This window comes from Molothrus ater, chromosome Z, assembly GCF_012460135.2.
Source record: "Molothrus ater isolate BHLD 08-10-18 breed brown headed cowbird chromosome Z, BPBGC_Mater_1.1, whole genome shotgun sequence".
In the NCBI taxonomy this organism is placed as follows: Eukaryota; Metazoa; Chordata; class Aves; order Passeriformes; family Icteridae; genus Molothrus; species Molothrus ater.
The window spans coordinates 43,239,732-43,257,028 of NC_050511.2; the positions used below are offsets into that span (position 1 = coordinate 43,239,732).

The 17,297-nt window shown below is 39.9% G+C and overlaps 1 protein-coding gene across 1 annotated transcript; it reads right to left on the reverse strand.

The window, feature by feature from the left end:
• Window positions 1–217: 217 nt before the first annotated feature.
• ISOC1 (isochorismatase domain containing 1) lies at window positions 218–17,019 on the reverse strand. The gene is made up of 5 exons (XM_036403600.2): window positions 16,678–17,019; window positions 7,113–7,232; window positions 6,740–6,943; window positions 6,233–6,349; window positions 218–1,690 (listed from the first exon to the last, which is right to left on the reverse strand). Exons 1-5 carry the CDS (start codon window positions 16,975–16,977, stop codon window positions 1,544–1,546), a joined length of 888 nt encoding a protein of 295 aa, XP_036259493.1. The 5' UTR covers window positions 16,978–17,019; the 3' UTR covers window positions 218–1,543.
• Between the last annotated feature and the right edge of the window lie 278 nt (window positions 17,020–17,297).

Sequence of the window (17,297 nt, forward strand, 5' to 3'; positions counted from 1 at the left end):
TTGAAGCATAATGTTAATTCCTCATATTCTTGAGTGTTAAATAACACTGTAACTAGATGCTGAAGACAAGAATCATTCAACATTATCCACCCTTGATCTTTACACAAAATTCCCATGACATCCATAGAACTTCTACAGCTGTACAAACTAGAATAAAGTCCATGTCAAACACAGCTTTCAGGATTTGCTCTACAATAAATATCACAAGCAAAAAAGAGACAGCAAATGTTAACTTTTTATTTCTTTTGAACAAAGGTTATATGAAACAACTAAAATTATTTTTATTTATGAAACAATTATTTTAGAGCCATCTTGCAGGGAAAATAAGCAATTTAAAACAATACATATACTTTAATAGCTTCTCTACCAAAAAGATCAGTGGTTAGTATGACATCTTCTAGTACTCTTTAAAAAAAATAAATGTCTCAGGCACACTGTAAACTTTATACAACATTGTTTAATCCCCTAGAACATGAAGGAAGTGCCTTTATGAATAATCACTTATTGAAAGATTAGTTCTAGATAGAAAAAATATATATCATTATGTTAAAGATGCTATTTTTCTGAAGAATATTTTTAGACCAAATTCTATTCACACTCCACCCAACTATAGACCACAAAAAAAGCACAAAATTCGAAAGAGGCTAAACCTTCTTTCAGAGCCCTCTTGAGTAAATTAGACAGAATTATTCAATCTAACTAAACAGGGGGTAAAACAAAGCAAAATAAATCTAAACATATTAGTAGATTTAGCACACGAACCTGTAAAGTTTTCATTATTAAACATCCTTAGCATTTCCAATTTAAAGCTTTGGTAATACTCCTAAGTTCTGATGGAGTTGACACCAGTTGTTTATAAAGAACTCATTACACAACAGTCTTCTGTTTGTATACACTTAAGGAAAATACAGCCTTGGGCAGTCAATTTCAGTATAATCAAAAGTCATGATGCAGACTTCAGCTACCTAGGGCAATCAAACATCAGCTCTGCTTGATTTATGTGTCTTGCCTCAAAGTGCTTAAATTTTATCCTAGAGAACAAAAGCGCACATATAGGTCATATATCTTACTCAGTTTTAACTTTTGCCCTAATAAAATACTTCATTTATATAGAACATTAAAGCATATCACATTTATCCAACAAGTAAGTATCTTCTATTAATACAAAAGTAAAACAGGACATCACAGAACAATTGCAAAGCACACAATCAAGGGGTGTCACAGAAATATGCATTTTTTTGAGCTGTTACAATCAGTGTATAGTATAGACTAGCAGGCACCTCTGTTAATTTATTTTTTTAAATAAAGAAATTTGACAACAAAAGGGTCCTATAATACTCAGAACTTCTGACAGCTGTAACTAAACAGAACATATTGGCACCCAGACATATAACCAGACAATTTTGCTAAGGCAAGCACAAGTATGTCAATTTTTATTTTTACACTCCTACCAAACTTTGAGCAAAAGAACATGTACATGTGCGCTTATAGCCTTCCTTCCTCTGTAAAGAGGACAGTGAGATCTGCTTTCTCCATACCTGCTTTAAACTTTGGAAAGGAGCCCTGACTCAGGGGCGCTTGCCTTAATGAGATTTTGAATTTCTTTGAATTTCGGATGTTCTTTATCAGCTACCAGCTGCAGCAATATCGCTTCGCTAGTAGTAACTATAATTCCAGTACGTGCAAGACGCTGAAAAATAAAAGAGCAGAGAGAAATCATGTAAGGTATTTGCAAATGTGAATGAGTGAATTTTGAAAGAAAAGATGCATTTTTAAAAACATCTCCTATGAACAAAAGCACTGTCAATTCCATTCCAGCATTACTTAGTGGTATAATTTATAAAGCTAGGACGAAAAACTGACAGAGTTTAGACTTTTCTACGGCAAAAGGCTGCCCTGGATTACAAATAAGTCTTTCTACTTGAACTAGATTCTTTCCCCAAGTCAGATTTAATAGGCAGCAGCCCCACACATCTTAATAACAACCCTTTCCCTTTGCATAACCCAGAGGACAGCTTTCTTCACTCTCATGCAGATGAAAGGCCTGGGGAAAAAAATAAAATAGCAAGGTCCAACTTAACAGCATTAAGCAAGAAATTGTAACAATTTCTCTCTTAGTCCTTGTTATGTACGACTACTTCAGCTTTTGGACCACAGAGCATACTAGTAGCAATAATCTCTGGAGAAAGAGGAAAAATCTCTTCTACAGACATTATAAATCAAACTGGTACAACAGCAGCTCTTTTTAAATGATGTTTCGCCCCACGTTGGGCCGCCACTTTAATAAAGCCTCTGATTTGTCCTTATCATAAAGCAGAGCAATAGGGCTCAGGAGCTCAGTCCCTGGGTAGGGACCGGGTGCCCGAGGCTAGCTCGCTCATGCCAACGCCGCAGGGCTACCATCCAGCAAGCATGGTGATTATCAGCTCTATAGTGATTAGCAAGCTCTCAGGATTTCAGCTTTGCTTGCTAGGTAGTGGTGTCCCAGGCTTGAGGCTGCAGCAGATGGAGAGAGAGGAGAAGGAGAAGGCGCAGGCTGTTCCACGGAGATGGCTTTATTTGGGGAGGTCCGTGAAGGGTCTCTGCTCTTCTTCTTTCTCCCTAATGGGGTACAGTATGCTTCTTTTATAGGGTTGGAAAGGATCCAAGCTTGACCAATGGGTAAGGGGTTAACATGACATTGCCTTATAGGGTTACAGAGATAGGTTAAGGGCGAAGGACAGGGAAACAGGAATTTTCTTTTGCTGTTTCAGCATTCCTATTGTTCATATTCTCCATGGTGCTTTTCTTAAATCTATGGGGTTTACTACATTTCATTACAGACAGGAACTCCAGAGTCAGTTCTCACAGGCTACAGGATAAAATATATAGCTGCAGAGAAAGCAAAACCAAAAGAAGTCTGCTAGATCTTTTAAGTGTGCAACTCAATAGGGCTTGGGCTTCACGTAGCCCAAGGTACAGGACTTACTATAAAGTTATTGGACTTTTAAAACTGTGGTTGTCGCTTACATAACAAAGTTACCTTCAGCAAAACCTGATCAACCCATGCCCCCCATCATCTTCCCAGCCATCATACAGATGCTTTGGTAGTAAACCTCTTCATAGAGTCAGCTTTACCTCTCTCATCCTCTACTCAGCTGCATGCTCCACCAAATCTAATGGGATCCTGAAAGGGCTAAGGGAGGGCAAGTGGCTGAGAACAGACATATGTACATACAGGTTTCAACTGTAATCATTAAAGTAAAGAGAAGCTCCAAACTTTCCAGCTCTTCAATTACAAACCAACTGATGGGTGAAAGTTACTAACTTTAAGGGACCAACCAGTAAAGTATATGTAACTACAGTCCACATAAAAACAAACTAACAACATTGGATTTACTGAATTCAATACTTCCTACTTGCCATTACAGCAACAAGCCTCTCAACGTTCTTACACTGAAACAAAGTAACTACTTTCCTCAGCTCTCCTACTCAGTAGAACCATATTTGTTAAAATTCACATGCATACAAGAAAGAAGAAAAACAGAAAAATTAATACGAAATATTATGGCAATGTTTTCAACATGAGCCTCTCCAAGAATACAAAGGTTTTGGTTTTAACTAGCATGGATGAGAAAAAAAATCTAGACCCTTAAAAAAATCATTTCTATCTGTGAAATGTTGATTGAAAAGAGAGAACACCTTCTCTTTAAAAGCAAAACACACCATAACATTTCAAAAGAGGCTGGCATTGCCTCATATCTTCTCTAGGACTAGATATTATTTTTATAAATTTTAGATTAGCAGAAAATAAGAGATACATTTGCTAAGTATATTGGATGATTTCCAAGGAAATCACAAGTTTTCTTAGAAGAGAGTCTTTGAGAAGGAACGTATTGACAGTATGTTACATCCACACTGCAGAAAAAAGTAGAAAAGACAAAGAACAGAAAAGAAATCCAGCAGAAGCAGACGAAGCTGTCTCAATCTGAGACCAAGCACTGGCATAGGACATCTTCATCAGACGGGGCAGATTCAGAATAGTCATACTCTTTGGAACAACAAAGATTCAGAATAGTCACATCCTTGAACTTTTGGGTTGAGTTATTTCATCAATGAAAGTTTCAAGATTTTTTTGTTTCTGAGGGTTTTTTTAATGAGAAGTTGTTGCCTGCTGTCATTTTTAAGCACACAACAGAAGTGGAAACAACCTGTTATCCAAGGAGACATGAATGCTTTCATTACCAATTAAGTCAAATTGCACTTCCTAGTACACCCACTCAAATATTTGTATATTCATCACCAGCACAATCAAAACACATGCTATGTGATGGGAAATGTGGAGAACTGAAGGGGCAGGGAGTTACTGATGTAACTCCCAGTAACTGATGGGAGTTATTTGGGGCTGCTGAGGTTATCACTGCAAAGTCCCTCTTTATTATTCTTGAAAGGTGACTGTGAATAGAGAAGGGCTGTGTTATTGTGAAAAGGCAAATGTTACATTCATCTTCCCAGAAAGGTATGGAAAAGGATCCAAGAACCCTGGTCAATAAAGCTCACCTCAGCTCACCAGCTTGCCTAAGTTTGCACAAGAGACAATGTTAGACTCATTTATTAAAAGAATGTGACTAGGAACTGTGAGCTGTATGGTGAAACTAAAGCAGGATTACCCAAGACTTTGGTACGTTGCCCACTTCCCCCATAATGCCACAGTCAATCAGGATTAAGGACATGTCCAATACATGTCTGTTTCTCCTGGTCTCCTCCTCCCAAGCATGCCCATGTCTTGCTTGCACTAGCCCACTCCCCTTGGTAGCACTTTTAAGTGAGGCTCTGTAACACAAGAAGCCGACAATGTTGATATGTGCTGCTGCCATGTGCAGCAGAGAAGGTGTTGCTGCTGGCTGAACTCCGCACAGCAAGTGTTGGCTCACTCATATTGTAATGACTGACAACACAAGGGACTACAGAAAAACGCTTTCTTTTGCTTACTGAGAACACATTGCAAAGGTGTACCAAAAAGTTACCAAAAATGGAAAAATTTACAGCTTTTGAAATTAATCACACTTCTAAGATCAATACCTTTTTGCCTAGAAAGTAAAGCAAAGCTAGCTAGTCACTCTTTTAACCTTTATTACATTGGTCCAACTTCTATGCTTACAGACACATTGTAAGTAATAAATGTACAAAAACATACACAATAAGGCCATAATAAGGTCACAATAAGGCCACAGTAAGGCCAACAGATTTCAGGTTTTCTATATTTGTTTTGTCTCCTACTGCTGCTGCACCACATTGATTTGGGAAGTCCATGACTTCAGTCACTCCTGTACTCTGTGTGTGTCCCTATGCTCTATGTGACAGTTGACATTAGGTTTCCACTTAATCAAAGTCACGGGTTTCATCAATCACTGTGTGCTGGGGATTTCTCTTTAGCCTTTAAGAAATTAAGTCTTCTCAAAATCTATGAAAAAGCATAACATGCTGTGGTTATCATTAGTTTCTACTTCAAATAATTATTAGGGCCTGAGGCAAAAAATTGCAATACTTAATGTATGTATCAGGTTTTGACTTTCAACAGTGATGCCTGTGGGCAAATTAGGAGTACACCATCAAAAAATCATTTGAATGAATTTGCTACAACATAGTTGTATGTGCTTTTAAATCTTCTTGTTACATTTATCTCCACTTTCTCAACATTTACTTTGCCTAAGCTCCTAAAAGCAGGGGGGAGGGGAATGTTTACTATAATCAGGGTCTTGCGATTAAACTTTAATTTGCACTGATGAGGAAAAGCAGGAGGAGGGACAGAGGTACAAGGAGATTTGAACAGGATCACATAACTGTATTTCATTGCACTTCAAGAATTTCAACACCTGAATAAATAATCTTTGGAACAACAAAGCCAAAAGCTTTATAGCACTTTTACTCTGCTGTAGAGATAACACTGCATAAAGGGATATGCTAAAATACTAATGTTATACAGAGTAATCTATATTGTATGGAAAAATCACTGCTAAATTCCAAACATTCCAAACTGGGTTATGCATATTAGATTATAATTCAAGGAGATTAAAAAAAGCCAGTACTTCTTCTCCATTTTTAATGCTATTTTAAGAATCAGAGTACTCATCTCTTCTCAAATCTACTTTTATCCACTGCTTTGTCCATAGAAATTCCTTGTTAGCCTACAATAAGCAGAGAACTTAACATACCAACCCAAGGTGAAGAAAGCCCCGATTAAGAAACTTACTTCAAGAGCAAACATTCTGTCCATCATACTTCTTGATGAGGTGGCGTCAGCTACAATATGAACTTCCAGACCTCTGCCAATTAATTCCAATGCTGTTTGCTGGATACAGACATGAGTCTACAGGGGAGAAATCAAAGGCAGAAAACCCACCAACAAACCATTATTATGAAATGAAAGTCACACAATCACAAATTAGAGTACATCATTAATTAGAGTGCAAATATGTATTTTTCTACCCCTGGCAGTATGAGGGAACTCAATATGCATTTTAAATGCCAGTTAAGATTGTGACAAGTGCCTGTAGTTTACAAGTATCTCATCTCAAATTCTTTAATGAGATAATATTAATGACAACACAAAATTAATTTATTCTGTAGAGGATATCTAAGCTCTAAGTAACATAAATTATATAAATTGAGTTGGTTTGTTTTAATTACACAAAGTGATGCCCCTTTGAGAGCCAATAAACATTACCATAAACCAGTGTAAGAATTGCAATGCACCTACTTCTACTCCAAAGAGGACAATACTCCGGACACCAGGGATCTCTGCTAATGCCGCTTCAACTTCTGGCAACACCATTGAAAATTTTGTCTTGGGAAGCACAAGTTTAGCTCCTGTTAAATCAATTTCTTGCACAGTGCTGCCAAGACCTTTGGGATACTGTTCAGTGACAATAACTGGAATTCCCAAGAGCCGTGCACCTTGGAGCTGTAAGAGGACAGAGAGAAAAACATTTTCAAAAAAAGGAAAAAAAAAGACAACGTAGAACAACAATAACAAAGACACTGGTTATTATCTAATACTAAGTAATAGTTAGACTGTAAGTAAAATAATAAAAAAAGTTCGCAATGAGTGATCAAAACTCACTACAACATACCAGTCGTTGGCCCACGCTGATGATATCACCGAAGTATTTGATAGCAGGCCGGAATCGCTCTTGCATGTCACAACAGAAAAAAACAGTGCTTGAGGGTGTCAGGTTGCCCAAAGTAGTAATCTGAAAAAAAGAAAAAAAGGTAATGTTTTCCATGGCAGTGGATACCCCTTCAGAAATGCAGCAGAATGAGGAAGAGTTTGCAATACATCTACTAGATTATGGATTTATGTTACTTTGAGTCAAAATAGGAGACAAGTTTTTCAAGCCTAATTTTGGTATGTTTCTGAAGTAAAATGAATAGCTGATACTGAACAGTACAGTATAGTCATCAATTTTTAATCACGATTTTATTAGGTGGGAAGCAGAATTCCACATAAATGTACACGGATATTTCTGAACTCTGAAGGGGGGCAGAGGAACACACCACCTAAATAATAGCAAAAAAAAAAGTACCAAAAGCAAAATTAACTCTTCAAATTCATTTTTAAATCCACAATTCTTGGAACTCAACTAGACTCAGGATAAATTAAAGTTTAGAAAATTCATACTTCCACTTGCTTTCAGATATTGTATGTACATATATTTTCAATACTTCCATTGTGTAGTCAATTTGATTTGTCTATGACATCTTTTTGCACAAGTCTGATGGAAGTCCAAGGCTAGAAAGAAAGTAGAAGAGATTGTAAATATTAGAAACCAAACTGAATGCATTTTAATGACAAAAGTAATCTCCTAGAGTTTCCCTCATACAAGGTACCAAGTAGGGTAGAAGGGAGAGGATAAGAAAAATAAAGCAAATACTTAACTTTCTTACACTTAGAAAGAGTGCTTTGTATTTTTATAAATAAATTACTTGCACTATCGGTTGAACCAAAGTATAGGGCTTCAGATGGAAGCTACAGGGAAAGAAAAGAGCTAGCTACTATCATTTAGTTGTAAGGCAACTCAAGAGAAATTACGTCCATTCAGGAGCTTTTCAGCAGACAGATAAATCGAATTGAATAAAGAACTTCTGGGAAGTACCCATTAATTATATACACTTCATTTTCTGCAATCTGAGGTTGTAATGTTTTAAACTTAAACAAAATTACAAAATCTGTAAAAGAATGTATTTCGGAAGACTGCAGGTGTATTGGGTTAATGTGCAAGGTTTTGGTAGTGAGGGGAGGCTGTAAGGGTGGCTTTTGTGAGATGCCAGAAACAGCCTCATGTCAAGAGAGCACTAATGCCAGCTGAATCCAAGACAGATCTGCTACATCAGTGATGCTGGTGACAACTCTAATATGCTAACATATTTAAGAAAGGGTAAAAAAACCCACTGTCCAACAGCAGCTATGAGAGGAGGGTGAGAATATGTGGGATAAAGAGCACTTCAGACACCAAGGTCAGTGTAGAAGGAGAGACAGGAGATGCCCCAAGTGCTGGAGCAGAGATTCCCCAGCAGCTCCTGGTGCAGACCATGGTGAGGCAACTGTGCCCCTGGAGCCCATGGGCTTCCACAGTGGAACAGAAATCCACCTGCAGTCCATGGAGGACCCCACAGCACAGCCTTGAAGAAGGCCTGCAATATGCCTTAAAGAAGGCTGAGACTCTGAAGGGCCCCACTTTAGTGACTCTCTGAAGTGACCTGTGACTGTCGAGCCCATGTGCAGAATGTCTGGGAAGGAATGCAGCCTGTGGGAAGGATGCATATTTGGGAAGTTCACTACATACTATCTCACACAGGAGGGACCCCTCTCTGGAGCAGGGGAAGAGTGTGAAAAGAATGAGTGGGAGAGGTGAAGTTTTATGAACAGACCACAAACCCCATTCCCCATCCCTCTGTGCTGTTTGAAGGGAAGAGGTAGAGAAGTTGGAACTAGAGCTAAACCAGGGAAGAAGGGAGGCATAGGGAAGAGGTGTTTTTACATTTGTTCTTATTTCTGATTATTTCACTTGGTTATTGATTAGCACTATATCAAACTGATTTCCCCAAGTCTGTTTTTTCTATGACAGTAATTGGCAAAATTCCTCTCTGTCCTTATCTTGATGCACAAGCTTCTTGGTCATATTTTCTCCCCTCTGTCCTACTGAGGACAACTGATGGAGCAGTTTGGTGGGCACGTGGTGGCCAGCCAAGGTCAACTCACCACAAAGGAATTTGGAATTGATAAATATTCATTCCAAAACTTTCACTGATTCATCACATGTCTCCAGAGTAAAATGATGCTGATCTCAATTCCCAAGGCCATGCTTAATAATAGCAATGCTTAAACACATGCAATGGCCTGTTCAAACTGTTGGGAAAATTACTTGTATGCTAACAATTGCAAATACTAAATTCCCTCAATTCTCAGATTCATTACACCACTACTGCCAAAGCAGCAAGCATTCATAAACATGGTTCCTCCAGTCCTTGTGAGCCAAACAGCAACACTCTTAATACAAGCAGTTACAGAGGCAAATGCAGTAACAACCACAGTGCAGATGATGTAACACTGGGCTCACTGATACCACAGGAAGACAGAAGAGCATCACAACAGGCATTAGGGAAATCTTTTTCACCAGGAAGATACAGCTGCACTGAAAAAATTTACCACAGATGTGAGATTTTCAATCCTATGAGATTTCAGTATTCAGCAATGCAGCAGCTGATTTGATCAAGGGGCTAGGGAAGACAGCCTCTAGATACTTTTCCCAAGTAAAACTTCTGCAACTCTACACCAGGTAATGAATGAGGTCTGGGACCAAGAAAGATTTGACATAAAATTAAATAGCCACCTTGTTCTTGAATACCATCCATCATACCACATCATTTGCCTGAACAATGAAAAAGGCAGTTGGCAGGCAGTATTAATGTACAATTCAACACCACAGGGAACACATACTGTGACCCATTCCAGCTCTGGCACTTACTACCATCACAGAAGTCAATCATGACATTTAACTTTCCTACTGCTAAGCAATAAAAACAAAAAAATGGAATAAATAATATTTATAAGTGTGGTTCCTACTGTGCCATTTTGTCTTAGCATTTATATGACAAGCAAAGACTATCATTTTCTCCTTTAAATCTTTCCATCACTTTAACAGCTGCACCAGAGGAGGTTTAGGTTGGACATTAGGAAGAATTTCTTCACAGAAAGGGAGATTAGATATTAGAATGGGCTCCCAGGGAGGTAGTGGAGGCGCTGTCGCTGAAGGCATTGAAGGAAAGACTGGAGGTACCATTTGGCGCCATGCTCTAATTGATATGGCAGGGTTCAGTTATAGGCTTGACTCAGTCTCAGAGGTCTTTTATAGTCTAACTGATTCTGTAATTCTGTAATTTTTTAACATCTGTCTGAACCACAAACCATCATGGACTACAGAATGACCAACACGAAGTTAATCTACTATATGCACCTTCCTCTGCCAGTGCAGCAGATGGCACCACCACCCCTAGCAGAGGAACAAATGTGAATAGAGTTGGAAAGTCTTCAAGAAGCAGCATAGTCTTCCCCTACGGAAGGATCAAACAAACATAAATAATATTCTTCAGAGATGACCACATGGTCTGACCCATCAGAGACAGAACTCTTGTAAAACCCATCCCACAGCTCTGTTACCTTTGCCTTTCAGTGTTTTCTCATCCATACCTCCTTTGCTCACATTTATGATTATTACTTACAGTTAGGTCCACAGTGAATTTGAAACACAAGAGCATTACAACCCTCCCTCACATGGATAACCACGTGCAGAACTTATTACCAGACCTTAAGAATCAGAGCTTTAGGTCTCCCTTTAGGCCTTCCTTTCCCACTCCTTGTTCTAAAACGTATCTAATGCTTTTAGTATTTCTTCCTACAAATTGTTTTCATGGTCCTCCCTGGGGTAATTTTCAAATTGCAATCTGGAATGAGGCACTCAATACTACTATCACAACAGTGTTTCTCTGCCCATACTACTTCACTGCTCTAGCAGAGCCACAAATATCAGCCAATTCACAGCCCTTCCAGGCCCTTTTTATTCTGTACTTTCCAGTACAGTATTTGCTCTTTTCATAATGGATGACACTTAGACTCCTGAGGTATATTTTAGACTTATAAATCATCCCCTGAACTCTCCCTCATCTTCTGTTTGTGTAGCTGATTATTTCTACATTGCTACTTCCATTTTGAAATGCATCTTATTGCACCCGGTTTTTCCAGCTTGTCCTGAAATACCTGAAGTCTGCTTTTTCAGATGCTTGCAGCTCCTTCCAGCCTGGGATCTTCTGCAAAAACAGTATTTGCCCTAAGTTTTGTCAAGGAGACAAACAATGGAATAATTAAAAACAGTGGATTTGAAAGCCATTTTTATAGAGCACAATACAATTTTATTCTGATTTGGCAGTGAAGTGCAGAAGAAAACTGACTGTCTTTCAAGCCACAGAGTATTCTTACTATAGACTTCCACGGAATCTCATATGTTTATGTCAAGAAGCACAGGGAGCTGGAGCAAAAGCACTATATCTGCTTTTCTTTACTGTCAAGTTGGTTTCATATGATTTAATTTATGCCTTCAGATTCATGCCAGCAGCTCTCTAAAATAAAGTTGTGTCAATTGTATATTTGCTAAATAAACGCTTTAACAAAGTCTAACACAAATAATTCATATATTGATTTTCTTATTTATTTCTGATTAGCTTGCAGTCTGAATTGTGGCAGAACAAGAGGAAACTGGAAGAAAGGGAGGCTAAGATCAAAGAGTAACACTTGCTGGTGTTACATGGGAGACCAGATGTGGGCAGGGCAGAGTGCAGCAGAAAGCAGTTTGAAATTAAGTTTCATAAATAGTAGCTAACAGAGTCCATAAATAAATTCATGTAAGTATTTGCTATGTATAAAGGAAAGGTTTAGTTTACTAGTTCTTTAGTGGGCCACATAAATCCTACAACTCACTTGCTTTCAATGCCATCCTCCCCATCTACAAGAATGCTGTGACACTTCCACTTCACATCTGGCAGTGAAAATCACCCAGGCTTCCCCAGTGCGACATCCCAAAGAGCTGGGGTGAGGGCAAAACTACACCTAAACATCAAACCTGGGCTGGCACATCAACACCTGTTTGACTTCACTGCAGAAAGAGGCAAGCTGGGCAAGGACTGTGAGTCACTGCAGCCACACAGTATCTGCCTGAATCCACCCTGCATATTACATCTACTCAGCCACAATACCATTAAACAACTTGAACTCAAAATAAACGTAAAAAAAAAAAAAAAACCATCAAAACCCAAATGACCTGAAGTTCCCCTCAACAGTACATAAGCATTTCCACTTGTTGCACTTCATTTCTCTTAGTTAGGATTTTCTGTCCTCCAGCTGAAGGTTACCCACAGCACAACCAGAATAGGTACATCAAATGGTCAAGTAACCTGATGCAGCTCTTTTACCCAGCTAAAGAAGTCTAGGACCTTGTCCAGACCAGGATTTAAAGGTATGCTGTCACGAGTTACATACAGCTTTAAATCCTACTCTAGAAAAGACCTAGGTGGGAAAGCAGAGGTGCTTTTCCACATCTATTTATCATCTCTGCTGATTATTATTATTATTATTAATCAGACAAAAATGTGATTGAGATGAAGTACTATAATTATAGGTTCAGCTTTACAAAAATATTCACATATACTGACTGGCTTTTTATCTGTTCTTTACCTGTTCAAAGTCCAGGAAATCATGAGACTTACAAAATGAAATTTCCTCACAGTATTTGTAAAGAACAAGAAACTGGAAGCAAAGAAATAACCCCATTTGACATCACTAGTGACGTCATAAATATCATGTCACCTACTAAAGGTTACATACTAAAAGGGCAGACTGGGGGATGTTGCAACCTTGGTATTTCAAGAATGGCACAAAAGAGACAACAACAAAAAGAAGCTACCACCTTTTCTTCTGTATTTCTCAAAGAAAATTGGTAAGATTCAGTTGTACTTTGCTGCTATATTTCAAATGTTAAAAAATGGATCAATTCAGTTTGATGTATTTTAAGAGAAAAACAGGTTACAAGTATTTCAATTTAGAAAAATAAATATTTATCTTATGCTAAGCTAATGTGCAGCCTTCTACATGTAATTCAGCATTTAAAAAGGACAGATTTAGTTAAAAAAACACATGATGTACATATAACTAATGTGGTACAAAAGTCTTCAGCAAAATTTAAAATTACTAAAATGCTTGTTACAGAGTAAAGATATACAAACAAGGAGTCTGGATTAGAGAAAAAAAATCCTCTTTCAGTATTTTCAGCCCCTTTTCCCTCCCTTCTTTAAGGTCCCACATGCTGCTTTTCAAAAAACTTTGAAAAACTTATTTATTTAGGAATGTAATAGTTTATCAAAAATTGTACTTTCACCCTAAAACCCCCAAATAGAATCCCTGCAATTTGTGCTTTGGCTTTTCCTGGTCTTCAGAAAATGGACTTGAGTTCCTGACTTAGTTAGTTCTAGCTCCAGACTATCTGAGTAACATCAGGTATATGCAATAAGAGTGAAAATCTGTGTATTAATTGTTATATTTTATTTAGCTTATCATTCAGCAGAAGTTTTTTCAAGACAGATATGACTGAGACAGCAACCTGTCTCAAAAAACTATCCTGAAATAGACATACTTTTATGCAATGGTTTCAGCAATAATTTTACCCTTTTAGCTTCAGTATCTTAAGGTTTACTAGTTTGTAAATACAGAGTACAAGCCCTCCTGAGGAGAAGTCACCTTGAAGTTATGACAGTAACTGTGAAATAGTCTCTCTTGGTTATGTATTTGCAACTGCCTAAACTGCTCTATTACACAGCTGTAATGTGCATATAGCTGTCTTTTCTTTGGATATCACCAAAGTCTTTTTCCTTACTTCTCTCCTCCAAAAGCAGGTACAATAACGCTACAGGAAAATACAATAACTTTTATAGCACTATTCTACTCTATGTAGAGGTGATTAAAGCGGTCCTGCATTGCTTCACCCAAACTACAAATGTTATAGTCTCCTGTTAAAAGATTTTTATAAGACTTTATTTATGAAAAGCAGATGCAGTCCCTCCATTTGAGAGAGGCTTGAGGAAATGTCCCTTGAGGAAATGTCCACTGCATGTCTGGGTGGAGGAGATTCGAGTTGAGGAGTGGCAGCCAGGCAGAACATCACAGTGCAGTGCTCCCCACCAGCCTGCCTAATGCTGCATGGCCATCAAAAGCTTAAGTGACTGTTTCGTGTCAGGACATCTGGACCAAACAAATGTACATATATGAGGATGGTACAAAGGCATAAAACAATGAATGAGCAAACGTCCCTGTACAGATCAAGCTTTGAAATGAGTTCATGGAGTGGCTTTCCAAGGGCAGCATATGGTAATTCCTCCATGAGATTACTGTCCCCCTCAGCTGCAGGGACAAGAAATTGAAACAGCCCAGTCGAACATCATTTGATGCTGACATTCTGTGAGCTGTTATACCAAAAGGCATCCTTCTATGACAGGCCTGCACAGGAATAAAAATGGAAGGATAACATACCAGAGATTAGCTGCCTTAAAGGTTAAAATCCTACCTCCAACTAAATGCATACATATACCTCATAAAACATGCATATAAAAACTCTGAAATTATTGTCTAGTGATACAGCTGCTAGCATCTCTGAATTTTAATTTTAAACCAGAAATATCTTTCTAAATATGAAAGTCTAATCACATCAGCAAACAAAAGTTGTCCCTCTTGAAACGTACATCCAAAACAGTGATTCCACTGACTATGCCACGCACAGAGTTGACAAATCAATGTTGTGTGTAACTGCAGATAAATCATGGAGGAAGGGAGGGAGAAAAAGCAGGAGGGAAGGAAAAAATGGCATATAATAGTGGCAATGCCTGAATGAATACACAGAAAGTTTAATATTCCCATCACTAAGTCCTAAAGGTCTTTAAAAGCTCAGCTGTGTCTGTATCATACCAAATGTTTCTCAAACAAGTGATCTCTGAGCACCTGTCTCTGGCTTAAGGCAAGCTGACTGACATCATTGTGATGTCTCATTTGAGACATCTTCAGCTCATTCACAGCTGCTAAAACATATCAAGGAATAACCCACAAATACCATCCTTTTCATATCAACAGCTGCAACAGAACTGCAACAGTATTGGTGTAAGTAGGCAATCAAATAGGCAATAATGCATAAAATATTGGTTCATCCTGAATCCCTGCAGTCAAAGCTGTATAGCGCATTTGCACCCTGGGAGTGATGTATCCTTGTCTCAGTACTGACCTTTATTCCAAGACGTATGTCCTGCTACAAATGCTTGAGCTGCATTTACAGTTTCAGTGCAGAAGGCATCTGCAAGGGAGTCTTTGCAGAGTAGTGATCTGCATGCACAAATGAGAACCAAATTTTGACCTGAAACACTGTTATATGCCCAGAATACCCAAATTCTGTTTTTAAAATCCTTGCTTCCATTAACATCTATACCAACTCTTTCTGCAAGCTGGAAAGACTATTCCTTTCCAGTTTTTCTGATTGGGCCCCCATAAATTACAACACAGAAACAGAAAAGTTTTAAACTGAATATAATGAGTGTATATGATGTGCTAAGAATTTATTAAACTAATTTGCTCTTCTTAACCATTCTTTCCATACATAAAGAATAAAAGATGCCAAAGGCACCCTTAATGTACAGTGAAAGCAAACAGACCACCTTGAGAGTTTATGCATACAAGACACTATGATAAGCAGAGTTTACAAACAGGATTAATTAGACATTTCTGAAAACATTAAGAGAAGACAAGCAATGTTTCAGCTCTCATGATAACACTTTTCCAACATCTGAGAAGTGTTGGCTAGGCAAACTAAAATTTCCTAATTATAATTTTTTTAAAGTGTTCTGAATGAAAACAGCAATGATGTGGGGTTTAATCCTGGGGTCTGTTTTGGTTTGTGGGGTTTTTTTAAGTTGAATTCTTAGATACAGGAGAAAGGAAGAATCAATGTGTTTTGAGTGGAAGTATTAGAGCACAACTTGCACCAATCTCTAGCGGGCATAAAAGTATCTTCATAGGAAAGCACACGTAACTGCATCTATCTGGCAGTCTGGCTTCCTGGTTTGTGGCTACAGAACTACCAAGCTATAGACCTGCATATCAGAAAGAGCTTTTTGAGCCAAAGAGGGATACAGAGGTCCTGATGAACTACAAGCCAAGATACCGAGCTCTGGCAGAGCCCACTTTACTGGCACTCTCCACCTCGCAGCATTACCCGCGGCTAAGGCCGGGTATGACCAGCCACCTGATTTAACGGAGAGCATTGATTACTTCAGCGACCTGACTTGTCTTCCCATTCATGACGCCCAGTAAGTTCTGGCGAGCCGAAGGCAAAGCCCGGTAAACCACACGCGCGTGGCGCAAACCGCACCTGCCTCCCCGGCTGGGGAAACCAAAAGTTTCCACGGAGAGACAAGTGAGCGCGGGCTGTGGGGACTGCGACCACGGTCCCAGCCGGCTCCAGGATCCCTCACTTCTCCCGGAAGGGGCCGGGGCCCGCCGCGGCGGGACGGGACGGGTTGCACACACGCACCTGTGGCGGCCGCTCTCACCTGGATCTGCAGCGGGACCAGGCGCACCTTGCAGCGCTCGTTGACCAGGAAGCCCTTCGGCAGGTCGATGTACTGGCTCCACTCCTCGGCGAAGAGCTGCACCACGAACTTACGGTGCATGTCTATTTGGTCCCCGTAGAGGCTGAGGAACTTCTGGATCAGCAGCTCGTAGCCAGCGCCGTGGGGCACGCTGGAGGGCCGCGCGAAAACCGAGAAGCAGAAAAGGACGGGCACGGAGCCGCCACCCGCTGGAGCGCAGCTCCCGCTGCCCGGAGCAGCACCCGGCTCCGCCGCCGCCATCTTCAGGGACCGCCGCGCCGAGCCCCGCCAGCTCGCTGCGGTCCGCGCCACCGCTCCTCCTCCCGCCGCCTCCTCCCCCCCGACCGGCCGGGCGGTGCCGGCGAGCCCCAATCCCGGCTGCGGCTGCTCCTGCTCCTCCTCCCCGCCATGGGGCTCGGCCCTGCCCCGCACCCCCATGGGGCTCAGAGCGTTGCCGGGGTGCCTTCATCGGGCGGACACGGGGTGTCTTGGGCAGGAGCATGGTGCTTTCCCTGCTTAGGCGGACAGTGAGAAGAGCAGCCCCACACGGGCGCACTTGCCCTCGTCCGGGCGGAGAGAGG